The sequence below is a fragment of the Leuresthes tenuis genome, unplaced genomic scaffold (assembly GCF_036924035.1).
Source record: "Leuresthes tenuis unplaced genomic scaffold, fLeuTen1.0.hap1 SCAF_20, whole genome shotgun sequence".
Taxonomy (NCBI): Eukaryota; Metazoa; Chordata; class Actinopteri; order Atheriniformes; family Atherinopsidae; genus Leuresthes; species Leuresthes tenuis.
The window spans coordinates 4,913,379-4,940,777 of record NW_027325374.1 but is presented as its reverse complement, the minus strand read 5'-3'; the positions used below and the strand labels follow the sequence as shown (position 1 = coordinate 4,940,777).

The following is a 27,399-nucleotide window of genomic DNA, read 5'->3' as shown; positions in this document are numbered from 1 at the left end:
GATTTCTTCACCTCCATTCACAGAGACTCCCCAGAGTCTGTTTAAAAACCTCTGCTTTAACTGAATGGAAATGTCTAAATAGTTCATTTATAACGGTTTCTAAACCATTGAAACAATACTCCAGCTTTAAAATGAAATCAATTCATAATCAAGCAGTTCTGTTTCATTTGTCAAATGCTTTTCTGGCACTGCCCATCAGTTTTTGCTGATGAATGAAAGATCCTGCGGCCTTGTTTTATAACCCCTCTCAGGTTTACAGGGGTCCAACAGCAGCTGATCGACATATGACCGTGAAGCCAGGTTGTTTACTCAGGCACAGGCACCACGAACATCGAGGAGTGGAAAGAATTCAGTGGTGTCCTCCTTATTATGCAAACAAAGGCTCTGATAAACTCTCCTTAGCAACAGGAACAACTGCCAAAGTACACTGTGTCCAATATGTCGTGTGAGCGTTGATGTGTACAGGAACGCTCCGTTATGGAACGCTACGTGTGTTCCAGGTACGTAGAACATAGATATATATGTATAAATGTATAAATATATATATGTGTGCGTATACAGCTGGAGCATGAACAAGCGGTTACGTTGGACATGAGGTTGTATGAGTAAAAAGAGAAGATAGGAACTCCAACACAACAAATATTAACTGTACGGTGATGTAAGAGCAGTTACAACCTCACTGAACTCGGTTCGATCTCTCCCTGACGCATGACCTGAACCTCCCACTGATATACGCATGACATCATTATGACTGATAGAGTTAAATTTAAAGAAATCCCCTGTACTGACACACAGTTTACATAACGGAAGAAAAAAAACGCATGTAAACATGTTTGTCTGACCAAAATCGAAGCAATCAAAGTCAGACAAACACACCGAGGTAATACAACTGAGGGTCAAATACTAAACTAGACTGAAATGGGCCTGGGTGATCGGTACATGCTCCACAGATTAATCTATTTTCACCCTTTTGTAAAAGTAGTAAACTGTAAGTGTATGTCAAGACAGCAGAATTTCCAATGAAGCTGCATTCATTCACATATTTTTCTGTTTCTTCTGTCAGACGGCTAAAGAGTGTCAAACATACTTCAGTTGTTAACTGTCAACACAAGTTCCCCTTCAGTGAATGTATTCTGGAACAAGGACAGTGGTAGAAATAAATGGCTCAACGTGCATATAACTGTACTGATGCAGTCACTGTACAAGGTTATTACTCAGAGCAGGAATGACCTTGGAGGAGAACCTGCCGGACAGGATTATATGTACCCTCTGGCCTGGGAGCATCTTTGGATATGCAGAAGAAAAATAAAGGACTGATGGCCTCCTATTCCAGTCTATATTGCAGAAGAGCTATAAAAAGGATTTTTATTGTGTACAAGGTGTGCAGTGTGTCCTTAAAAAACTGAGGAAACTGGACAAAAGAAGAAGTGTCAGGCATAAAGAACTATCTACAGCAGATGAACAGGATCTGAAAGTGATGTCCTTAAGAAAGAGGAAAAAATCCAGCAAAGACCTGACAGGACCTGAGAGATGCATCTGGACCTTCAGCTGATCCATCTACTGTTGGCCCAAGCCTCATCAGAAATGGTCTCCATGGAAGGGTGGCTGTCAAGAAGCCATTCTTAAGGAAGGGAAACAGGGAGAAAAGGCTGAGCTATGCCAAATGACACAAGAAGTGGACTGAAAATCAGTGGCAACAGGTCTTATGGAGGGATGAATCCTCCCCAGAGCCCGGACCTCAACATTATTGAAGCAGTGTGGGATCATCTGACAGAGAACGGAACAAAAGGCAGCCCACATCCAAAGAAGAGCTTTGGGATGTCCTTCAAGAAGCCTGGAGAACTATTCCTGAAGACTCCTTAAAGAAATGACAGAAAGCTTGTCTCAGAGGGTTCAGGCTGTGTTGGAGAATAAAGGAGCTCAGACCAGATATTCACTTTAAAGCTCCTTAGAACTGTAGAAACTCTGTTTTTGCCTGATCTACTGTATTTTCATATATGTTTGCTCATGTTTGAATTATTCATGGCACCTATCTCCTGTTTTGCCTTGTGGCTCAAGAGGTTTGCAAAGTAGCTGGTTGTGACGACATAAAGAGCTAAACTGCAGTAGTTAGACTGATGCATGTGTTTGAATCTAAGCTACAATGTCTCTCCTTCCTCTGTGATAAAATCCATACAGACACAAAATAAACATGGGTGATTAGTATGTGGGTGCTCAGCTTCAGCTGCCGCTGTTACCCTCTTGTGGTCTGTCTGATAGAAACAACCAGTTGAACCAGTTGAGAGAACGTGCACAATTTGCCAGACGTTGTTTTGATCCAGGTGAGAAAAAAGGGGAAACACAGCGTCTGGATTTAAGTTTCTGTCCAAATCAAGCCTTTTGACCTCAGCGTTTCCAGAGAAACCCATGAAAAGAATGTCGTCTGGTCTCTTCAGTGGTGAAACCTCTTTGAAGGAGTGTTTCTTGTGTGTACTTCATGGTAGAAGTCTACCATTAATGATATAGTCTGCATTCAACTGACCCTCTGCTTTCATTTTGACCATCTGTGCATTAGTATTATGCGGAATAATGAGGAGAACAATGACTAAAAAACAACCTTTTTTTATAGTTTAGCCACTCTGCTGACCATACAGACAGAAAATGCTTGCACCATACTCATTTCATGTCTATGTTTGCAACTTTTCTGTGAAAACTAACACCTCTGATGAGCGGGAAACAGGCCGTTAAACTGAATTCTGTCATTTCTCCTTTCTTTGTGATTTCCTGGGCCACCTGCTGATGAGTATATAAGGTCACGATCAGACAGTGGCTGAGTTTTTCATCATGCTGAAATGAGGAGGTAAGAGGAACTTCACTTTAGACTTTAGATACCCTGTGTTTGACAATGCTGGTTTAAAGTTTTTGACATTTTTTGTTGTTCTTTCAGCTCTTATTTGGCCTGTTCTGGTGCCAAATAAGTGTTTTATTACACACATTGTTAACAGAACAGCAGGCGATGACTGCATAGTTCAAGGTGCGTTTATGTTTGTTATCATCACAAAAAACTGCCGCTGTAAAATGACATTATATAATACAGCCCTGCTTTTTAGTCCAGTAACAGACTGGTAACCTGTTTAGCATTTATTCCACCTCTCTCCTAATATCAGCTGATTTGGCCTCCCAGCAACCCTCTGCAGGGTCATTTGGGTATAGCTAAATATCTTTATCTTTCAGATATAATCAAATCATCAAATTGAATAACTTGTCTGTTTTATCTTAACTTAAAAAGCATTTGAAAACACAATTAGTGAGCTCAGCTAACAGTTCAAATTGATGTTAACCATCTGGGCACAGGTCGAATATTACTCCTATGAATGCATATGTTAAGGACAGTGGGACAGTGGGACAGTGGGAATCAGAAGGCCCATAACATCAATGTTTTATGCAACTGTTGTGTTCTCCAGATGGCTGTCTTAGCTGTGGCTATCTTTGTAACATTGTCATCTTGTGCAGTTGGTTGCCCGGGAAATGAAAATTCAGTGAGTATGAGCTTTGTTTGCAGATGTATCAAAGCTAGAAGGCCGATAAACCATAAAATCATCAATCTTTACAGATGTTGCTTTGCGCAGACAGAACTTTTCTGAGCTTTTGTCAAGCTGAATTTATAAAGAGAGCCATTAAAACCAATTACTGCCAAAGTTTTGTTTCACCATAGTTCCATCTTCTTCTTCTTTTTGTTAGACTGAGCTGAATCTTTGGAGCATGGAAAGCCAACCCTTGGAGGTGAAACTAGCTGCTGTGTTAAAGGTGATGTAATATAATCTGCTGCCCTGTCAGCTGATCTCTCAATTAAAAGAAAATTGAACCCACAACTTCTTGTGGTTTCAAACATTCTCCATGAAATTATACCTAAATGTATCAAGACTTTAGGATATCATGATCTACATTTTCTATTTAGTTTGCCATTCTATAAAGCAAACAATAAAATAAATTGTTAATAGCTAATCAAACTGAACAGAAGACCATAAGGAATCCAAATTAACTCATTTCAACTCATTTCCACTATTTGATAAAAAATTTAATTCTTATTGATGTTAATTTCATATCTCTTTCATATTGTGATTATCTAGCTGTTATCTCAAATATGTTATACTATGTGTTTAAATATAGGTATTTTATTCAAATGTATGTCCATGTCCATCCAAGAGAACAAAGGAATCTGCCTTAAGATTGAATGTGAGGCTCATTTCCATCTCTCTATCAGAAATTACCACATGAATTCTAAAGGGTTGTGAATCTGCAAGAATCTTCTGGCCTTTAAATGAGGTAATCATCATGTTGATGTGTCTAAAAATTCTTGTTTTTACAGGAGCTGGAGAGTCTGAAGTGTGAACAAACAACACTTCAACAGCAGCAGAATGCACTGACTCAGGTAGGTTTTGGATCATTTCCGTTAGATTCTGTCTCCAAACTGTAGATCAGAAAGTGACTTATCTTTGTTTTCATGCAGAAGTACAAAAAAAACCCTGAGAAAGAACATCAGAAGGAAGTTGGTCAGTCAGTACAATAATGAACATTCTTTACTCAATACAGACTGATTTATACCATTCACTCATACCCTTAACTCTGCACATGTTGGACTCTAGCTGGGACACACATCCTTACTTACAGTACAATTTTTGAGGAGGAACACAGCTATAATTTCTCTGGAGAAGACATTGGAAGATCCCGTGACCCCTGCTTCCACTACACAGTCCTGGACCAGGCTTGGCGTGCCACCAACACCACCACCAAGGTTAAGAAGTGTGACCGCAACATCAAATGGAAAGGTAACCAGATCTTCTGTTTGTGCGAATATACCTCAGTAATGCAGACATTAATGATCATTTAATTCTTCTATCAAAGGCTGGTACCGCCTATACTACAAGGGAAAGAGTCTGCTGATGCCTGAGAGGTGTGTCCCTATGAACAAATGTGGCGCCCCACTGTGGCTGGTCGGGCGTCACCCAAAGAGGCGGGAGGGCATCGTCACCCGCAATATCTGCGGCCACTGGAAGAAAAAATGCTGCGCTTTCCATAGCACCTCCATCAAGGTCAAGAAGTGTCGAGGCAACTACTACGTCTACAAATTCGCTCCACCGTCTACCTGTTATCTCGCTTACTGTGCAGGTGGGAAGTGTGCATTTTTAAACAGCACTTCAGTTGATTGGACAGATGTGGGACGTGTGGTTTTCACTTGATGGGAGTAAAATGCACTTAAATATGGATAAATGGGCTCATTCTGCAAAGGCAACAGATCCACAATCAGTTGATTTAGCCTTTTATAGCCCAATAGTCTTATGAATTTAGAAAAAAGAAGCAAAGCTGTGATAATGTTTTCCCAACTACATTTACAGTACCACAAGCTGAAGAAATATCTGGAAGAAGTTTTAAGTGCTTTGGTGTTTGAACAGCGTAAAATAGTGTATCATGCCTGGAATTGATAACAAAAACAAGTCATGTCCTAATTCTGTTCCCAAAGGTCATAAAAGACAGCTTTATCCCAGTCCGTGATGTTTAGAAAAAGCCTAATATTTCTTATCATTTACTAAAATGAGCATATATCCCTCTTCTAAAGCTTCCCTGTTTGAATTATGCCTTGTGACTCTTCTCAGATGTCAACACACTTGTATGTGGGCGCTGCACAAGAAACCAGTCCTGTGTGAGCCGGGATAAGATTAACTGGAGATGCAAGACAAAGAAAAGTGAGTTATTATTTCACCCAATTTGTTTTTGATGCATTAGCACACTGAACCTCTACCATTGCAGGTTCCAGGGGGAGTGTGTGGAAAGACTAGCTCAGCTAAAAACAGAAAAGTTTGAGCAGTTTAAAAAAAACAACAACAATATAACTGATTGATAAGTAATGGTCATGAAAATTTGACTGTGAATGACCAAAACTGATAGTTAACTGTATGGATAAATACATTTAAGTGCTGAAAAAAGAAGGACAAACTGTTGAAAGTTTTAACGAAAATTTTTAATCAACATCTGGAAGTTATAAGCCAAAGTGTTGTAAACAAATTGCGAATAACCAGGCTAACAGTAGGACTGATTAACAACTAAAAGGGTTTGCTCAAAGAATGACAAATAGTTCAGATAACATAAAAGGTGCAAAAATAAATATATATATTCATTTATTTATACATATAATAGTGTGGATAACAGTTGATTTTTTTTAGATAAGAGGTTGATTAACAGTTGAAAAATGTTGGCTAAAGGTTTTGCTAACAAATTGCTAGCTAATGGGCTAATAATAGGTGACTGATGGACAGGTGAAACTGTAGTTGAGATTGTTAGCTAAAGGAATATTTATGTACAGTTAAAATTATTAGCCTAAGGGATGGGCTTGGGTGGGTTTCAATTGTTAAATTGATTGCTAATGTTATGGCAAAACAAATTATTTGTTCGGTAAAGAACTAAATAAATACATTATATTTGGTGTTTTGTTTTGTGTGTACTATAAAATAAGTAGGGGACTTTCATGATGAAGAATAGCCTAAATTTGCATTAGTTTTTCCCATAATGAAGCCCTCAAAATGATCCCTTTCCCTATCTGTCTTTTAGATTTTGTACAGATATTTTTTGTAGTTTCTAAGCCTGAGTCCCAATAACCAGTAAAGGTATCTAAAAAGTGACTCCTGAAGGCCACTAAATTATTCATGCAAGCTGTGCAGCTCTTTACTCTTGATGATGAGTTTCTTAACAGTTCATCTGTCACAGTTTTTAATGATAATAATATTTCAGCACATTCTAGAAAGATCCACTTCTTTGCATCCTACCCTGGGCAAATCACTGGAAAATTGAACAGAATCAAGTACAGCAAGGTGCTGGTGAATGTGGGTCGCGCTTTCAGCAGGAGAACCGGCATCTTCAGGGCTCCGGTCAAAGGAGTCTATCAGTTCTTTTTCTCCACTCAAACATCCAGTGATGGCGTTAAGACTGATCTGTGGCTGGTGATCAACAATTACTGGGTAGCTGTCTCTCACACACGTCTCCCGTCGCTCCACTGTGGGAAGTCTGACGACTTACATGACGTTCCTCCGCAGGGGGGCTGTAGTCTATGTCACCCACAACTGTGGTAAGTCTTGGGCCAATGCTTCCTCAATGACTGTTACATTTGGAGGCTCGCTGCTTGTACAATGGAGATAATGTGTGTATGAACATTTTGTCGGGTTTTAAATTATTTTTTTTGTAGTGAGTCCAGGAGCATGAATTATATCTTAGTGAATATAAGGAGAGGTATGATGGTAAAATGTATGCTTTTCTTGTGTGTGACAAAAAGTGAAGTTTCCTCATTTCTTTCCAGTTTTAGCTCTTTCTGAATTACACTGTCAACTACTCATTGCTCCTAAATGTCAGCTAAATGCCTAAATGTATGCCTTAATATCTGACTTAAAGAATATTGTAAAAAAATAAATGCTTTGTGATCGTATATTTTCACTTTGCTCTTTGAAAAGGTGGAGATTCCTTCACCGTGTAAGAAATGGCATTTGCATCTGTTGTACAGAAGGTGGCACACTCACATCAGTGCAATGGGTGGTGGGAGTCAGCGCGTGCTGTCCAGCTTCTCAAACAGAAGCCTTCAAACACGAGGCCCCACTCAGATCCACCTTGGAAATGCCAAAAGAAACTGTTTTTAGACCGTATACTTCAACCGATGATAAATCGATTGTGTGTATATCCAAAGAAACATAACTGTACTTTTCATTCATATCTCACAGAGAAAATACTGATGAACTCTGGTTTTTCCTTTTATGGTAACAAATGGCATCATAAAAGTTATGCCAGAACATTATGGTTTCCCCCCCGAGTGTTTTACAACTTACTGTGGCACGGTCATCGCTGAAATATGTATTAAAGACTAGTGGAGCAGTGGTCTTCGGAAATATTTGCGATGCTTTTCAACTTACACACAGTCCAGTCTGACCAACACCTCTCTGCAGGCGGGGGGCGGGGCTTGCAAGTGGAGGCTTTACTCTTATTGGTGGATGGTCAGTTCAGTCGACAGGAGAGAAACTCCAGGAAAACCGACGGAGCTGGCGCACGATGTAACGGGACAAAGATACACTTCGGCGAGAAGAGGGAACTTTTTATGGCCATGTGAATATTTTGGGATAATTTGTACTTTCAAACAGAGAAAAAAAAATAAGCAACCAAAACGCAGCTGTTAAGGTAGAGGGGCGTTAAAATACTTGCATAAGGATTTTATGATAATAATTTTCGAGTTTGATTAATCATGAGTGTAATTAGAATTTGAATTGTCGCACAAGTGAAAATGCGCAGCGCTTCCAGAGCCCTTCTGTGAGGAGAGGAGGTTCCCACTGAAGCACGCCAATGTTCACCTTTTGTCGGCACTTCAGAGCAAGTTCTTGAAGTATTTTTTTTTTTTTTTTGTCCACGAGTTTCGGTTAAAAAAAAACCAAGGTAACAACATGGCAGAGCACGAGAGCCTGGAGTTTGGAAAGGCAGATTTTGTGCTTTTGGACAACGTGTCGACGGAGGAATTCATGGCCAACCTAAAACTCAGGTAAGACAACCTGTGGCGTCCCCGGCCATTCACCTTTGTATATGATAAGCACCCAGGCTGGGAGAACATGTCATTTAATGACAGAAATGGAACCTGACATCTTATTCTACAGGAGCCCTCGTGCTGTTCAGCTTTGGTCCCAATGAATGAAAATACTTTTCGTTCATTTAAAACTTGTCACTTCACCTTTATTTAACATTCGACTTCTTCTTGTGACTGGTCTGTTCGATCTGCTTGTGGATGCAGCCACATTGGGCCATTTTTAATCAAAGTTCGTAGCTGGGAGCCACTGTGTGCTCTCCTGTTTACGCTTTCTGATCAAACCGGTAATTGCCTTAGAAAAATGTTGTGGGAGACTCCACCCAAGCTGTGCACGTTTCCATCAGCTGGGCTGTGTGCGGCTCCGTGTCAAGCATGATGTCAGCCATGCTCTCTGAATGAACACAGCAGTGTGGGCTAATATCACGTTTCTGATGGGCTGTGGCTGGGAATCCGTCTCCCATCCCCTCCTCTCACCTCTGCCATCTGTGATGAAAGTGAGCCCTAATGTCAGTTTGAGAGAGTTTAGTGTGTTACTCAGCAGCACTTCACAATCATCAATGCAGAAGGTTAGTTAGTGAGTTAGTTAGTTAGAAGGTTATTAGTTGGAGCTATTGGCTATAAAGTCTCTCTTTATTTGTGATGAATTGTTTGCATTAACGTAGACCAAACTTGACAACATGAGTCCTCCCTTATCACAGTCAGACATCGCCATGTTTCTACAGTAGCCCAGAACAGACAAACCAAACTATGGCTCAAGAGCTGGCCTTTTGCATGTTAAGAGACCGACGTAGTTACTTTAAAGGCATTGAGGTGGAAGGGAACTCAGCTGGCAGCACTGCATCCTACACACTGGACCTGTAAGACCATTAAAAGTCAAGGCTTGTTGAAATCTAATGAAAAAACTGCCTCAAAACCAAATGTATGCATTCTAAACAAAGAGCGTGTTGCTGTGGCTTTGTAGTTGACAGCTCAATTAAAACTGGTGTCACTATGCAGGGGCAGCAGAGGGTTTCATCCTGAGCTGGATTCTACAACAACGAGGAAGTCTGACTTTGAGAAGTTAAACCAGTAGACACGTCAAAATGACTCCATAAGCATGTGAACTCCTGAAACTTGTTCCAATCGTGATCATTTTGGATGATGATAATGGTTATTTACATCGATCAAGACATTCAAATAGTTCCCTCAACCTTTTCGTTAATTTAAAACCCTGATTTAACATTGGACTTCATCGTGTCTTGTCTGTTTGATCTGCTTGTGGATGCAGCCACATTGAGCCACTTTTATTAAAGCTAGTAGCTGGGAGCCACTGTGTGGACTCCCGTTTACGCTTTCTGATCAAACCGGTAAGTTGTGGGAGACTGTCCTGTCCTATTTCCTTAGTATTTCTGTTTCCCTTCCTCTGCCATGGTTTGTTCACACCAAATGTTCATTTTCAGGCACTTGTCTCTGCTAAGCCAAATGAAAGCTAACCCGTGGTGAAGGTGTTTTGTGAAATTTAAAGCGGCTGCACATCTGTCCCTAAACTAATAATGTGATTCAAATGAACAGAAAATGACAACTTTGAGTCTAATTGCAGTGATTTTACTTCAGTTATTCAGCTCACACAGCGAAGGCATGAACCTTCTTATGATTTTAGTCTGATTTTGTTTCCATTTGGTTAAAGTTGCTGTTGGTTATGATTAACTCAGCACTGGCGTGCAGCAAATCAGAGTAGGACAAGCGGTAGAAATGAGCCCTAATCAGGCAGATAACATGGATGTTTATGACATTGCTCTGGTTTTCACGGCCTGTGCAACGGCGGTGATACAACCACAGTTTGGAAATGCCCTCACCCTGAAGGGAGTATTTTTAATGGCTTTTAACTGGGTGAAAGACTGAAAATGGTTTATATATCAGAAGAAGATTTCCACATGTGGACACGATGGTGTGCAGAACTATAGATTCATGAGTTCTGTTGGACATGAAGGTGCTGCTTGTCCCTTCCAGTTAGATACTTTCAGCATACTGGGGTAGTGACTGGTAGGATAAATATTTGGAAGAGTTTAGGGATGCAGGTTGGAAGGTCTTTTCTCTTTGTTGTCCCAGGGGCCAAGCAGAGTCCGCTCAGAGACGATGCTCTCGAGATTAAAATGTTTGTGGTCCCCTTTCTTCCCGTTCTGGTGATGAACGAGAAACGTTGTCATAAGCAGGAGGAATATGACCCAGCGTGTTCATGCTGTCACTTCATGTCTAATCCACTCTCCTCGTCTCCTCGCTACTTCTACTCAAACATGCTTGAAAATGTTGGGCATTTAGGAAAAGTATGCCTGATTCAATACTTCAGCAGATGTTCTGAAATGATGGGAGCTGCTGGCACCCTCTAAATAAACTTTTTTTTGCCATATTCTGCTTCCAAAGTAAGGCATGACCTTTGAGTCTCTCCACTGGTCTTTGCTCTGTTAAAGATCAACTGATTCGTGGCTTTTACTGCAGGACTTTCATTTCTCTCCTGGTGATAGACGGGATGTTTTTCAGCAAAGTGATCAGCAGCAGACGAATGTGGGCCTGAATGTGTGGAGATTTAATTCTTTACACGCATTTCAGATGAAAGTTCCAGGTGTACAAGTGTGCATGTTTTATAGAGGACATAATAGTTCTGGTTAACAGCGTTTTTATAGCCATACTTTTTAAATTAGACCGGCCTCTGTGGTGTGAACGGTAGCTCTGGCTGCCTGGCGAGACGACTTGAGAGCAAGCAGACAGCACCAGGCCCCATTTTCCCACTCTGTCCCAGTTTCTGTCTGTTTGTTTTCCCTCCAGCTCGACGGCTCGGTCCGGAGGTGGCGTGTGCAGATTGTTATTTGTAGAGGGTGTGACCGGCCAGGAGTGCTTCCTTTTTTGCTCCTTTCCCCCTGTAGTCCGAGGGTGTGCGCATTCATGCAGGCATTTGGGAGTGGAGCACTTACAGAACGGATGCAGGGGAGCATCGAACACTCTCCATTTGTCCAGCTGCAGTTATCCAAAACATAATAGGGTTGGAGCACATCTGCCTGGCGGCCAGACATGGTCGTTCCAGTTGACATTTACTTTGTTTGACTTGAAGCTGAACCGTGTGGCCTGTTCCAGAGAGCCTCCCATTCTCAAAATAGAGCTCCGCAGATGCCCAGATTTTTTTTTTCTTTGTAGAGATGCCTGGTAAGATAAACGTTCATGCCAAATTCCTGCTGGGTCTTGGGAATTTTGTCAGCAGATAAGACTCGGACAAAAACTATGTTTATGTCGAAGAATCATCTGATATTTCAATAAATATGAGTCACGACTGCCAGGAAACTTCAGCAGGTTACATAAACTAAAGGCTCACACAGAATCGGACATATGTGTTTTTAATTTGCGTACATTTGTGCAGTATTTCTTTAGTGCTGTATGATTGAAACTCCTAAAGCATGCTCCAAAGCAGTTTTTCTACAGGGATTTATGGTTCTTCTCACGAGCTCTGAGGTGCCTTCTTTACATGAGGCATTTATTTGTTATATAATGTCACAAAAGAACAGGCCTGGGTAAAGGCTCTCAGCACTCTGCAGATCTGACATCCTGTGCAACATCCTAAATGTCTTTATATGGCAGCATTGTTTAGTCTGCTGCTTGGAATCCAGGGGGAAAAAATCCCTTTAAAACTGCTGCGTGTTTCCCAAATAATTATAGATTATGGGAGGATTTTCTTTTCCTCCTGTCAGCACAATTATTGGTTGATATTCCAGGTTGCAATGCTTAGATTTGGACTTTTTGTATATTTATGCGCCAGACCAGGCTGTTCGTTTTAATCTTGCTCGTTAAGGATTAATCGTTGGGGAGATGGATGTTGTCCCATTCTTATCTGATAGAGGATTCTATTCACCTTATTTATACTTGGTTATTATTCCTGAAGTATAAAACCTGATTAAAGATGCTATTGTTTTAGATAACGACATGGAGTGAAATAAAGAATGGAGTTGAAGTGTTCATAGAAAGCTTCAGAGATGGTTATTAATGAGCGGGGGTGTTCTTTTTGTAAGCTTGGAAACAGCTTAGCTGATGAGTACTCTGAGCAGGTGAACTCTGAGAAGACAAAATGGACAATTCAACGTGTGCAGAGATGCTGCTTCTCAGTAACATGTCCAGGATTACTCCACATGTGGTTAACAAGCTCTGCAATCCCTCCTCCTTCGCTGTTATCTCACTCTCTGTCCACATCGTCTTAAAGTTAGGAAGAGAGGTGTGAGTCGACGATCAAGGGAAGAAAGGGTTTAAACTTTTACTGCTCTGTGTCCTCGACACCTTTTCAACTCATCCAGATTGGAAGTCTTATTTCACTGTAAAATGTCAATTAGCTGCACCCACATGCAGACAACTGTTCTGTTGCTATGGTTACGCATCATAACAGATGTGTATTTATTTATTTTTTTGTCTCATGATCCCCAAAATTGATTTAAGGTCTGAACTTCAGGCAGGTCAGTCCAGCATCCGGACCCGTCTGCTCCGAAGCCATGCCGTTGGAATAGATGCAGAATGTGGTTTAACATTGTCTTGCTGAAACATGCAAGACCTTCACTTTTCCATCAGCCTGTTTTACGCCATAATTCGACTAAAAATCTCCTGATTCACACAAGTGAAAATACGCTCGCTAGCGCCGGGTTTTGGTTGATTGGAAAGGGATGGAGACAGCTGTGTTCGCATCAAGTCTGACGGAGCGCACTTTCACCCCAACATGGCGGACAACGGAAGCCTTGTGTGGACGGAGGAAGAAGTTGTGGCGTTAGGGTCAGGGTTACCCTAACTGGGCTGACGGCGCCAACACCACCAGCCTGATTCTTAATAAAGGTTCAAGTCCTCTCTCTCCTGGTGATACACTCCGGGTCGGGAAGCCGGTAAAACGTTTACAGGCTGGTTGTCATGCCAACCTGTGGAAAACTCATGCAAGTTAGTAGTTTTCACCAAAGTCCGAACTTTTGATGGAAACACACGATTCTTTTAATGCGCATTCCCCAATGATCCGAATCACTTTTGGATGGAAACATGACCACTGAACGAGACGTCGCCTGGATGGGAGCACATCTTTGCCTCAGTTCATTTTCAGTGAGCTTTGGTCCAGTGTTTCTGTGTCCTGTGCACATATGGCTTCATCTCTGCACGGCAGCGCTTTAAGCTGCATTTCTGGGTGGAAGTGCTCCTGAGTCCATGCAGAGATTTCAGTGACAGTCTGTTTTTAAAGGACATCCATGTTCATACATGTCTCTTGCACACAGAAATGCCTACAAATGATTTAATCTTTTGATAGTATTATATACTGTAGATGATGGAATATTCAACCACTCGCATTATTCTGAAATTCCTACAGCTTGGAGACCCATTTCATTGCAGATTGCTGAACCGCTGCCCATCTTTACCCCTGAGAGACTCTCCCTCTGTAAGGTGCTCTTTTTGTACCCAGTCATGTTACTGACCTGCTGCCAGTTAACCTTGTTAGTTGCCACATGTTCCTCCAGCTGTTTTCTGCTTTGATGATATAGTGAAATCTCTCACTTATAACAGTTGATATGTTTTCTATATCCTGCAGTGAATACAGTATTTGTCATTCTTTGCATTCATTTTGTTGCATTCCAACCTTTCTGCAGTTAGGATTGCACCTAACAAAGCTCAGATTGCCTTCGATCCGGTCAGCTTTGTTATAATCGTGTTCAACCTGAACTATAAAGATTCTCGGCTCCATTCATTTTGAACCCTGTTTGTGTTTTTTTTTAAATATTTTTCCTCATGTGGGTGAAAGATGCCTCTAATGGCCCCTGTTTGTTTGACTGTATGAACCGCTGTGAGTGATTTAACCTTTGAACTCATCTACGAGGAGTTAAAAAGGACTTTGAACAGGAAGTCTCCAATAATATAGAGCAGGCCGGCAGAGCAGGAAAGCTGGCATTTCCCCTGCCTTTGCTCCTCGTATTTCATTGTTTCCTGCAGCCTGTCCCCAGCTCGGTTGGGAAACTTATGCCAATACAGTCTGAAAACAAGGAGCGATTCTTTCCTCAGGTAGCGCAGACACAGGCTCTTAAAATCAGATTGTCGCTCTATTTCAAGTGTTTCCTGGATTTGGCCTTAAAATTGCTTGGGAAATTGTTTTCACATGGTGTTGAAGGAACAATGGCTCTTCTGTTTTAACTGCTCAGACTGCAGGTGGACAAGAAGAGGTGCGGTGCAGAAAGGGACAACCCAACTCTGCCTCTTTTCATCCTGCGAGATAAACAAAGAGATGAAAACGGCCTTGTAGAGTAAGGGTTAGCAGGCAGAGAGGCCCAAGGTTAAGTCTCCTTGTTGTCTGTTTGTGTCCCTCCCAGCGTTTGGCATAGGAACATGTTTAGCTCATGGTCTCTCCCTTTGCTAGATCCCTCTTTATTTACTTTTTCATGTCTTTGTTCGCTCCTCTGCAATAAAACCAAAGTCCATGAGCAAGACATGCAGAGCTGGCCGACATAAGCTGCAGCAAAGATGAAAACAGCGATGGTGTGCAGCAGATGCCTCTAAGAATATTTAATCCCAACCCTGTTATTAAAGTTTGTCCCTCCTCGCAGTGGTCAGTGACTGGAAGTCAAATATTTATAGATGAATGCTGAGATAGAGACTGTTCTCTTATTTGTTTCCTGCTCAACTCATGCCAAGACCAACAGCGGTGGAGTCTGATGTCAGTTACAGTCAAAGACTCTGGGATACGGGACCTGAAGCAGCTTACAGGGACATAGTGTCAGCAACGTGTTACTTTTATGCTGCAGAAGCTAAACACTCCGAAAACTCCTTTTTCTTCGGTGACCCAGACTGGCAGCCACACTGAAAGATTTCTTGCTAACCGTGAAGAAAAAGCGCCTCCCTTGAGCTGATTCATAGAGAGCTCTTTGAGAAATGCCTCGTAGGCCTGCGCCTCTGCAATCCAGCAGTGAGAAGTCCAGTCTCGCCACAAGAATTTCCATACAACCGTCTGTAATCTGAAACACATTACCGTCCCTACATAAACAGGGGCTGCATTTGAGTAGCTTTATTCCCCTCTAAAATAGGTTCACCAGCTCCCAGCGATGTCTTATTTGTGGACTGACTGACTTAGCAGGCGAGGTCAGTCGCAGGCCGTTCAGTTTTTAGTCTCCTTCTTTAGGTGTGCTTACATCTGGCTGCCAAGTCTCTTACTAATCCTGCAGTGTAATATTCAAATCTAGGTTATGTCAAATGTGATGTTTATAGGTCAGGGTCTCCGATCTTTAATTTTCTGCACCATTTAGAATTGATGCTCTGATGTTAAAAGGCACAAAATGACATCACCGTGTTCACACAGATGGACATACATTGGACATTCTTACCTGCACAAACGGAGTGTCTCTTTGCTAAGAGAGGGAGATTTCTTGCATACGGTAGATATGGATGGAGAAAAAAAAGCATTTCTTTATGCTGAACACTGGGAAACATGATCCATTTATCTGAAGATGTTCTAGACCGAACACGCTTGTAGGGAAACATGACGTAATGTTGCTTACATCACGACTTTCACCTGATGTTTACAGGTTAGTCTTTTGTCGTGGTGGGTTCCAACAGTCCAGCCTATCGCCGCACTGCGACACAGATTGTTCATTCTAGAAAAGCTTCTGCACTAAAGTAGAACCAGTAAAAGACTCCATATGAGCAGTTCTAGGAACTACAATCAGCTCCAGCTTCGTCGGCATGGAAACGGAAAGCAAGGGGAACTGCGTTAGTTAATTAAAACCTCAGAAAACATTCCTGCCATTGTCTGACTTTACTTTTAAAACTTATTGTGCAGAAATGATCCTAGTGATTGTTTGTAATGCTGATGTTTTCTTCCTTGGAGAAACGGACGCAAAGTTGCTAAAATGCAGAATTTTGTTGTAAAAACCCTTTTATCTGCAGTTGAGGAATCTTAATATCATATTTTCTACTTAAAATGATCATTATTGTCCACTTGTATTGGAATGTGTTTTAATGTACATATGGGCTTAAAAACCTCAAGGAAAGCAAATGTATCATTGATTTATTCAGAGTTTATTCATTGAATTTTAAGCTGCTGTGTATATTTTGTGCATCCATGACTTGGAAACAATCACCTGAACCCACGCTGTTTCACTGGGGGGGGTGCATGCAAACCGTCTGGCTCGTGAGGCAACCGCATCCTCTGTCTGCAACATTACACCCAGACAATAGGTCCCTGCAGCCTTGTTCTCAGTCCTACGCACACACACACGACATGATGCATTCACACAATTCTTATCTCCTGTCCGAGTCTGACTCACTGAGGAATGACTGTTACATTCTTCAGGAATAGGCCAGTGTGACGTTGTCTGAGGGAATCCCCAATGAGGGCCTCGTGGTAAGGTTAAAGTTTGGTTTCAAGCCTTTGAGTCACTTTCATTGTGTGTCCTAAGCTGCTGTGATGTCACTCTCTGCTTCCTTTGTTGCTGCATTGTTGTCTTCTCCACCTGTTGGAGCTGCGCCCTGAGTCGCTGTGGGGGTGGAGCAGCCAGCACATTATTGTGAGAATGCTTTAAGGCATTCTCACTATTGTTTTCCTGTTTCCCTTTATTATTATTATTCTGTAAATTTTTTGGCGCTTAACTACTCCTGCAATCTTTAACAGATTTCAACGATTTTGGTATCAAAACGTTGAGCTTGTTCAGGAGATAACTGCTATAACTTTTGGTGTTTATATCTTTTACACTTTTTAAACTATTCAACTTTGATTCATCTTTTTTCCTCATTCAAATTAATGGAAAGTGCTTTCAACTCTTCAAAAACTTCTTCCTCTTTCCAATCTAACTACTTCTGCAGATTTTTAGCTACAGACACTATTCAAACTTTAAACGGGTCACAAGACATTCAGCTGTTACCAATTGGTGCAGCTTTTTCAAATATTAAGCCAATTTTGAAATATAACTGTTTAAAAAAACATAACAAATTTAAACTTTTTCTCCTCTTTTCAATCTAACTACATCTGCATACTTTCACCAATTTCAACCATTTTGGTATCAAACCGTTCAGCTCCTTCAGGAGATTTCTGCTATGACTTTTGGTGTTTATAACTTTTAAATTTTTTTAAATATTCACCATTTTATTCAAATTTTCTGCAATTTTATTGCATATTTCACATTTAAACTGTTTCTCCATATTTCAACCCAACCAATTCTGCATACTTTCAGCTAGACACACCATTCAAACTTTAAACGGGTCACAAGACATTCAGCTATTACCAATTGGTGCAGCTTTTTCAAATATTAAGCCAATTTTGAAATATGACTGTTTCAAAAACATGAACAAATTTAAACTTTTTCTCCTCTTTTCAAACGAACTACATCTACATACTTACACTGATTTCAACTAATTTGGTCTCAAAATGTTCAACTATTTCAGGTGATTCCAGCTTTGACTTTTGGTGTTTCTAACTTTTATACTTTTTGAAATATTTAAAATTTTATTAAAATTCTATTGAAATTTCAGCTGTTTCTCCGCTTTTCAACTGAACTCCTTCTGCATACTTATACCGATTTTCAACTATTTTGGTCTCAAAACGTTCAGTTTGTTCAGGAGATTATGGCTGTCACTTTTGGTGTTTCTAACTTTTACACTTTTTAAAATATTTAACATTTTATTCAAATTTTTGAAAAATTTAAGGCAAATTTAAAATATTTCTCCTCTTATCAACCTAACTACTACTACATACTTTCAGCTAGAGACACCATTCAAAGTTTAAACGGCTCACAAGACATTCAGCTATTACCAATGGGTCAGCTTTTTCAAATACTAAGCCCATTTTGAAATATGACTGTTTCAAAAACATGACAAAAAACATTTCATCAAAGCTTCTGTTTTTCCAATAGGTTTAAATCATTCCACTATTGTTATTTCAACTTCAAATTCCTTCAAGCAAGACTTCAGCAACTGGTTTTTCAGCAACTGAAAGATTTTCCAGTTTTTTAGCATAGTCCCATGCAACTTCATCAGCATTCTCACTGCTGTTTCGCAGGAACAGCTTTTTCTAGTTCTACTTGAAATGATGTTTCACAGCCTTGAAGTGACTCAGTACACATGGGCACTGGGCTGCAATGCTTCCTGTCATGTCATGTCTTGTGCTCCATCAGGAAGTCTTTATCACTTCCTACATGAAAAATAGTTGAAAAAGAGCTGGAATGAGAAGAAGAACGTCTTTGGCTTTGAGGAGTTACTCTCTGCCGCTGCTACAGCTTCAGCTTCAGAAGCTACAGCTTCTTTTTAATCAATTAGTTGTCAACTAATACATTTATAGTCTGCTAATTTGATGATCAGCTCATCACTTTGTGTAATTCTTCAAGGGAAACATCTAAATTCTTTGATTCTAGGTTCGTAAATTGTGATTTCTGCTAACAGAAACGAATCATGATTGTGTTAGTGAGACTTTTAAAATGCATGTAAACCTGTTAGTAAGACCAAATGAAAACACCCAGGGTCAACCTCTCCTGCCTGGATTTGCTCAGCTATGATCAAATCTTACTGCTTCCATTCATAAAAACCGCACTTATACACCCAATAAAGCTGTTCTCATCCTAATTTTATACATTTAACTGCATCATCTGATTATTTAGTAGATTATTTTTTTAGCTGCCTGCACGGACCAGCTTAATTTACCAGAAACTGAGGCGGTTTGGGAACATTTTCCAACATTCTGTCCAAAAGCCAATCAAATTCTGTTTAACACAGTTTTACTATTGTTCAGACAAACGGAGAATGCCGACACTTGAGGAGTTAAAACCTGTAATCATTTGTCATTACGGCTGAACTAAATCATCAGTTTGATTATTTAATTAGACACATTCATTTTCTGTTTGACTTTAAAGCTGTTTTGTCTTCCCTCGTCTATTTCTTGCCTCCTTCACTGTTCAGTTATTCTGGTTCTGTTCTCCTCCCTTTTGTCCTTTTAGCCTTCATGGATAGAAATACTATCCCTTTCCTGAATTAGCATCTTGAGTAATGTCTGGTTCTTTTGGACTGTGTCATTTCTCTTTTTTTCTTATATTCTGTTTCTTCTAATCCATCCAGTCATTCTTTTTCTTAGCCAAACCCACAGTGATTTTTACATCAGCTGCTGCTGGCGTAAGTGTTTTAAAGTGCAAACAGGTTCTGAATCAGGCCCGCAGCCAACCCAAAAACCTGCCACCACCTTCATTTCTCCTGCACTCAAAGGACCTGTTATTGAGTGCGAAGGCAAAATCAGGGTGACATCTTCTTAAATACATGCTGCTGTGCGAGTTTGATGATGTTATAGTATAGATGGTTTATCTCGTGTATGCAATGTGCACGAGTAAAGAGGTGCGCTGGCAGCTGCACTCCCAGCCAGCAGAGAAAAGGAAGGTCAGCCACCTGATCTGCAGCCAGCCTGGCAACACATGGCTCCCATTTCCCTCAAGTATCCAGACCTGCCAGCCTCATGGGAACATCCTGCAGTGTGATTTAGAGGAAGTTGTGCTGCTCAGCACCATGAACCATGGCTCTTATAGCTTTGTGTTTGAGTGCGCCTGCTGCAGTGCTCATGTAAAGGGGAAAAATGGGCTACATCATGGATTTAGTGACCATTGTTTAGGTGGAGCATCAGTTTTTCTATGTCCCGAAAACTGTTGTCACCTGTGTGATTTGCAGTGCTTTTCTGTATTTGCTGAATATTTTACCATTGTGGTTGGAGGGTTTAATGTTTTGCATGTACTTGCAGCACAGGTTTTATCAAACGGATGATGCATTTCAAACTCTGGTGCATCAGAGTGAAAGTTCAGGAAGACAAATCTGCGATGAAATGTGCAAACAAACCTGAGACACCTCTTTATTCTCCAACACAGCCTGAACCCTCTGAGACGAGCTTTCTGTCATTTCTTTAAGGAGTCTTCAGGAATAGTACTCCAGGCTTCTTGAAGGACATCCCAAAGCTCTTCTTTGGATGTGGGCTGCCTTTTGTTCCGTTCCCTGTCAGATGATCCCACACTGCTTCAATAATGCTGAGGTCCGGGCTCTGGGGAGGATTCATCCCTCCATAAGACCTGTTGCCACTGATTTTCAGTCCACTTCTTGTGTCATTTGGCATAGCTCAGCCTTTTCTCCCTGTTTCCCTTCCTTAAGAATGGCTTCTTGACAGCCACCCTTCCATGGAGACCATTTCTGATGAGGCTTGGGCCAACAGTAGATGGATCAGCTGAAGGTCCAGATGCATCTCTCAGGTCCTGTGTCAGGTCTTTGCTGGATTTTTTCATCTTTCTTAAGGACATCACTTTCAGATCCTGTTCATCTGCTTTAGATAGTTTTTTAGGCCTGACACTTCTTCTTCTGTCCTCCACTTGTCCAGTTTCCTCAAATGTTTTAAGGACACACTGCACACCGTGTGTTGTGTTGTTGCCCAAAGAAAAACTTTGAATGACCTTCAGAAAGCCTGAAGAACTATTGAAGACCATGAGGGATGCCTCAGGACACTGACACTGTACTATAGGTGAGATTATTCAGTATTAGATATATTGTCTGCTTTAAGATGAAGACTCCTGAAGAACACAGTGCCATGTATACAGCATGAGCAGCATCGTCTGTCTCAGTGTGGATCAGCCTCATCCTCCACATCCTCTGATGAGTTGTTGGCATTTTCCTCTTTCTAAGTTGATAACATATCTCTCAGACAGTCGTGGCATTTTTAGAGGACAAAATAACAGGAGTGTTTCGTGTTCAAACGAGACACAATGAGGATAATGAGATAAGGTAAGAGGATTCATTCAAGCTTGTGTTGTGAAGACAGGACAGGAGTGAGGACTCACTGCCTCAGCCCTGTTCCTGAAGAGCTGTTCTGGTAGCAAATAACCTACATTACCTCTTCTGATTTGTGTTAAAGAGCGATGTGGGCCTTAGGGAGGGTGGGTGTATAATGTGTTGATGGGCTACGTCTCGTACCGACAGTCTGGGAGCTGCTGTTTAGCACTAAGCATCGGAAAATCCCCTGATGCAGAGCCCAGATGTCTGCTGGCTGCAGACCGTGAAGAAGGCCTCCGTCACTCTGTATAAAAAGGGGGAGGAGGAGAAGGGCAACGCTGCTGTGCTGACTCATTTCTGGTTGCTTCCCAAAATCTACACTGATAGGTGTGAGATATGGTGATGTTTCCTATTTCATGAACGTCAGTACCTCAACTACAGCAGCAGAGACTATAACTTTAGAATTAAACGTCACACCCTGTAATTTAAACTGTATATCCTTCGTAATATTAGTGATTAAGAATAATAACCATACAAAGTGTCAGTCTACAGGGTTGTACCCAGCTTCAGTGTCACATTCACTGTGTGCGGCCTGCAACAAAGCTCTCAGTTTTAAAATGATGATTCTCATGTTGCATTTGGCTTAAAAGGTGAAAGTGTTCAGCTTAGAAAGCGGGTCACACACATTTGTGGCGTTGGGTCTGAATGGGATGAGCTCAGACCTGAACAGCCACCGTACAACTAACTGCATCCTGTTTTCTTGTTGAGTTTGGTCTGCAGCAGTCAGTTTGTGCTTAGTTCAGGGGTGTAGGAAAGTCTGGCACTGCTGCTATTTATTCATTTCATGATGCACTCATAGGCCAAATGAACATCATCTGTGATGCACGGCTGTCAGATTCCTAAATCTGAAAGTCGTAGTCACACTCGGTGCGTTGTGAGGGTTTGAAAGATAACTTTACTTCAGTTTCAGACGTATTTTGCCTTTTTTCACAAGTTGACACAATTCCCTAAAGTCTTAATGAAGTGTCTGTAGGAAGACAACATCCCTCCTCCACCACCAGTTTCTGCCTCTATTCACACTGACCTGTTTTACATGTTGTTACGACACCTAAATAGCCTGAGAGCTCAGGCCAAACTGATGGAGCAGTACTTTTTCTGCTCATTTAATTCTCAAATACTTAAATTCCCCCACTCATATGCCCAAGTCGTGAAAACAAGGTTTAACATGTTACTAGTTAATTTTCCTGCTGGCAGGTTCCTTTCCTTTGCTGCATTCAATGGACAAAGATGAATCAGAATTCCAGCTTCTGACTGATAGAAAAGGAAACGAAGCCTGTGAAAGTCTGATTTCCTGCACAAGACCTCAAAGAATGCACTGGTAGAACTTTATTAGATAAGGTGAAATATGTAGCTGTTGATGAGAATTTGTTGTTTATGCCGAGGCAAACAGCAGAAGCGAAAGAGTTTCACTTTCCCATTTTTGAGGTGTAGAAACTGTGTGTTTTATTAGGATAAGGGGCTGAATTTTTCTCCTCTGAACAGTGTGTGGTTAAAAATCTCCATTAAACCTGAGCGGCTCACTCACTGAGATATTTACATTGAAGTGCCAGGGTTGTATTTTGTGCTGGTGACTTCAGGCGCTCGTATATAAGCTCTGAAGCACATAAAAATGAATGTATTTCTTCATTTATTCGGGTTTGAGCAGCCTATTCATTTTTTACTTTGCTTTCATTATTTTCCACTTCTTTGACAAACGCATCTGATCATTCTCTCTATGAAGATTAAAACTGTTCAATGATGGAAACGCAGGCAGTCGGCAGCAGTTTGATCTAAAATTGTTCAAAAATACAATATATAAGATTAAGTTACACCTACAAAATGTGCAAATATTTACAGAGTAGTGGATTTTGGATTTTAGAGTATTTTGGATGTGCATGTGTTATTTGTATCACTGCTTCTCAGTCTCTTATGGGGGGTGGTTGGTGGGGGTGGCAGTTTATTTCCAGGGTGTGTGGTGTCCCTGCTGCCTCAGTCTGTTGGCATATACGGTACCAAGGTGAGGGAGATGGAGCCCGATGACCCGCTGGGCCACCTTCACCACCCTGTGCAGGTCCTTGTCCTGTTTGAAAGTATGAAAATTTAACAGAAGAGAAGCTGAAATCAGCAAATATTTGGCATATTTGCTTGAAAAATCCTCTAATTTTAGTAACTAACTAACAAACTTACGTGTTATCAAAGCTTTGCTGGAACTGACTGAAGGCATGCAGATGAAATGAATAAAAGCAATTTGCCTGAAGATTTTCCTTAACTCTGCAGCTGTGGAGATAAGCTCCAAAGAATTCTGCTGTTACTCTCAACAAGAGCAGCGGTGGTGATTAAAAGTGGAACAGACACAGATTATCTCGCTGCCCTTCATAATTCCTGCAGTGACCCTGAAGTTGGCGCACACATACAGTGATTACAACGTGCTAACTCGGCTCATGTTAATGTGGGCCACTGCTTTTCATATGTAGGGCTCAGGTCGGAAACGCACTTAATTCTGCGTGGATGGAATTGGCGAAAGTCGGCGTCCTGCGGAAGATATTTAGATAACTGGAGATCCATATAACGGAGTGAACGGGGCTTAGAGGATGCAGCCTCTAAATAAGGCATTATCTGTCTTTATTTCACCAATACTTTAAGAAGAATGAATGAATGAACTCGTACTATTGCTCTGTTAGCTCATAGCTGCTGTTATGTGACTACTTGCAGCTATAGGAGAGCTAATGGAGGGATTTCTACACAGGCACTCTACTGGGACCACTTCATCCACACGCCCCACTGGAACACAGTTTATTTACACCGTGCTCTGTGACAGTCGGCTAAACACAGAGTTTGCTGCTAATAGTTTTGTGCAACATGGCAGGATATTTATCAAATTTTGACAAGTGAAAGACTTTGAGTAAGATGGACGTTTTTACCGGAGTGAATGAGCTGTGCTGCAGCCATGCGTGTGGATGAAGTGGTCCCAGTAGAGTGCCTGTGTAGAAATCCCTCCGTTAGCTCTCCTATAGCTGCAAGTAGCCACATAACAGCAGCTCTGAGCTAACAGAGCAAATGTGCTAACAGAGCAATAGTACGAGTTCATTCATTCATTCTTCTTGAAGTATTGGTGAAATAAAGACAGATAATGCCTTATTTAGAGGCTAAGAGTCTAAGCCCCGTTCACTCCATTATATGGATCTCCAGTTATCTAAATATCTTCCGAAGGACGCTGACTTTCACCAAACTGCTCTCAGTGAGTAGATGAACGTATTTCGTGCCAGAAATAAGGTCAAGGTTTAAAAATACCGGAGTTCCCCTTAAGTAGAGACCGAAACTTGTGATTGTTGGAATTGCACCAGTGTGTCCGCCTCCAGAATGAGACGAGGGTGACGAATTCACATTTTCTCACATTTAGGCTTTTTTTTTTTTTCTCCTGTTCCAACGAGATGGGGAGGGGCTGCTGGTGGGAAAACTTAGTGGTGCTCCTCCCTGAGTTAACCATAAACAAGACCCACCCAAACAAGATTGGAGACTGTGGTTGTGCTTGGTTTTGCTCTGTAATTCACGTCTGAGGAGCGTGCATGCGTGCTGTGTGTGTGTGTGGGTGGGTGGTATCAGGGTTTTTCTTGTATTTTTAGGGCAGACAGAGTTCCCTGGTGGAGTGGAAAACTCTGGTCGTTTATGTGTAAATCTCTGAAGTCCCTTTGAAACATTCAGACAGTGCATGTTTGTCCAAAAGGCCTAAGGTGGAATGATCCCAGTGTAGCTGTTTTGCTGCTCCGGATGGTAAAAGACTCTGTTTGGATACCTTGAACACAGCTCAGCTTCTGGCTTTATTTGAATTAACTGCATATGTTAGAAATAGACAAAGCAGTCACAGACCAAGGAAAACTGAGCCCTTATCTGTCAAGCTGCAGCTGTTTGCCCATGAAAGTCTATGCTAACATAATCTAGATGACTTCTTTAGGGTTTCAGCTGCGTTTATTTATATTTGAATGGTTTCAGTGGGTGGCCGGTCGGCACTGCAGGCAGGTCAGTTATTGGCTGTAGTGCAACAAGGCCGTGCTACTGTCATATGTCAAGAAGTTCTCTTGAACAATCGTGTCTGTTTCTGAGCCAGAGCAGACTGAGTGCTGGTAAATACAAATTTTCTGCCCTGACCTCGTGGACAGAGAGATTTATTTTTTTTTATAACTTTTTTACAACGCATCCCAGTTGCATCAGACCGTTGTTTACTTTGTCACCGTTTTCCCAACCAGATAACATCCGTGTTGCTCCCCTGCAGCTGCCTGGCGTATCCTGGCTCTAAACAGGGTTATGTGATGGGTGGGAGCAGAAGGTGCAGATCAGTTTATGTTACGACGTGGTTTGACATCGTTTTCATCTGAAGAAGAAGCTCTGCAAACGCAGAGTTGTCCCAATGCAGCAACTCTCTTTATCGATCAGAAGATGCTGTAAATGTATGCGGTGACCAGGGTGACGCTTCATTGGAGCGACCTGGAAAAGCACGAACACGTCCTATCGAGTAAATCTCTTTCCAAGTGATGCCCAGGAGGTCTGATGCAACCTTTGTCAGACTGGCAGCCGATCAGCGGAAGGAAGGAAGGACGTTGCTTGTCTGAGAAAACGGTGACAAAGTAAACGACGGTGTGACGCAGTAATGAGACGTTGAACCGCAATGAGGGTTTTTTCAGTTTGGGTTGTTTTAGCTGACAAAAATGTTCCCTTTTGTCCCTGCTCTCAGTAGTCGTTAGTGTAGCCCAGTCCGACCTGTGGGCCGAGCTGTCGGAGAGGAAACTCAAGATATTCTCTCTCCAATGTAAAAATAATGGGTAAATATTTGAGTGTAGGCAAAACATTAATGGCAAAGAACCAAGGAAAACTGGGTCCTCATTTGGTTACAGTCTTTGAATAATTTGCATATATTTTCATATGATAATTTATGTTAAACTTAGCTCAGTTCATATATAATACAGTCATATACTGGCACTCAGCTCGGAAAAGCCTGGATATGAATGCTGGTTTAGTCCTAATTTTGGACTATACCATAGCATTAGGGTTTAGCTGAAAGTCATATCATATGTCCCATTTCATGCCTCCTGCTTGCAGGTGGGATCTTTCCTCTTCCTTTTATCTTTCTCCACCTCCTCTTTCTCTTTTGTCCGTCTGATCCTCGCCCATTTCCCTGCAGGGATTTTAAGGGGTCCTTCTGGAAGGAGATCACACAGCTGCGGGTCAGACCAGTTTAGACGCCCGCAGCTGGAAATCCCGAAAGATGAAGGGAGGATGCAAGGTTATGTAAAATCAGTTGAGCTGTTCCACCTGCAGATTTACTCACCTTCAACCTCTTAACTTTCATTGTCTCTGAATATTAAAATCACCAACTTTGATTCACTTTCATTGCAGCTAAAAATAGCACTTCTGGGAGACGGTTATAGCCCATAAGGCCCTTTAATCTCTGTCCTGTGTCATTTAAATCCCCCTAAATGGGAGTGGAACAGATGGATCAGCAACCCTGTTTCAGCTGACACGCTCCAGCTGATTAATTTTCCTTCTCTTTTCTTTTCATCCAAACCAAATCCCCATGAGTGGAAGATGGACACAAACATTATTCAGAGACGCTTTTCCTAAACTCAGAGGATCCTGAGGGTCTTTCTCTGACCCAGACTCTGTCATCCTCGCTCTGTCTCTTCAGAGTCGTGGTGATGTTGGATTATTTGCGGTTTGTTTCTCCAACGCGTAATGTTTTAATGCAATGGGTGGAAAAATGAAAGCCACAGCCAGTCACAATCTGACTCTCCCGAGCAGTAGCAATGATATTCATGCAAAAATTCCCCTGACATTAGCTTGAATTAGGTATCCACCCAGTCTGCACACAGCAACATTTTTAAAGAATGAATCACAAAGAGCGATTTCTCTGCAATACAACTGCAAACAGTCTTTGTCTCGTGTTTATTTGTGTTCCAGCTTTAAGAACATATGAAATCTGGGTCAAACTCCAGTTAGATTGAATTTTTATTGGCAAACTAAAA

General features: G+C 41.4%; 2 protein-coding genes and 1 long non-coding RNA gene across 4 annotated transcripts in view; 2 read left to right on the top strand and 1 right to left on the bottom strand.

Moving 5' to 3' along the window:
* tbx21 (T-box transcription factor 21) overlaps positions 1-27,399 on the bottom strand; it is a 477,598-nt gene that overhangs the window by 162,755 nt on the left and 287,444 nt on the right. The window lies entirely within an intron of this gene.
* Positions 3,436-4,403, top strand: LOC140278147 (uncharacterized). Its single transcript, XR_011909180.1, has 3 exons — positions 3,436-3,518; positions 3,721-3,786; positions 4,349-4,403. It is a non-coding gene; the product is annotated as an uncharacterized lncRNA (long non-coding RNA).
* The window catches only part of myo1d (myosin 1D), a 100,408-nt gene continuing 81,042 nt past the window's right edge, over positions 8,034-27,399 (top strand). For both annotated transcript variants that reach the window (XR_011909234.1, XM_072374205.1), the window contains exon 1: positions 8,034-8,548. Coding sequence is in view for 1 of the 2 variants with exons in the window: in XM_072374205.1 (XP_072230306.1) it covers positions 8,454-8,548 (95 nt within the window). In the remaining variant the exon portion in view is untranslated. The remainder of the gene's footprint in view (positions 8,549-27,399) is intronic.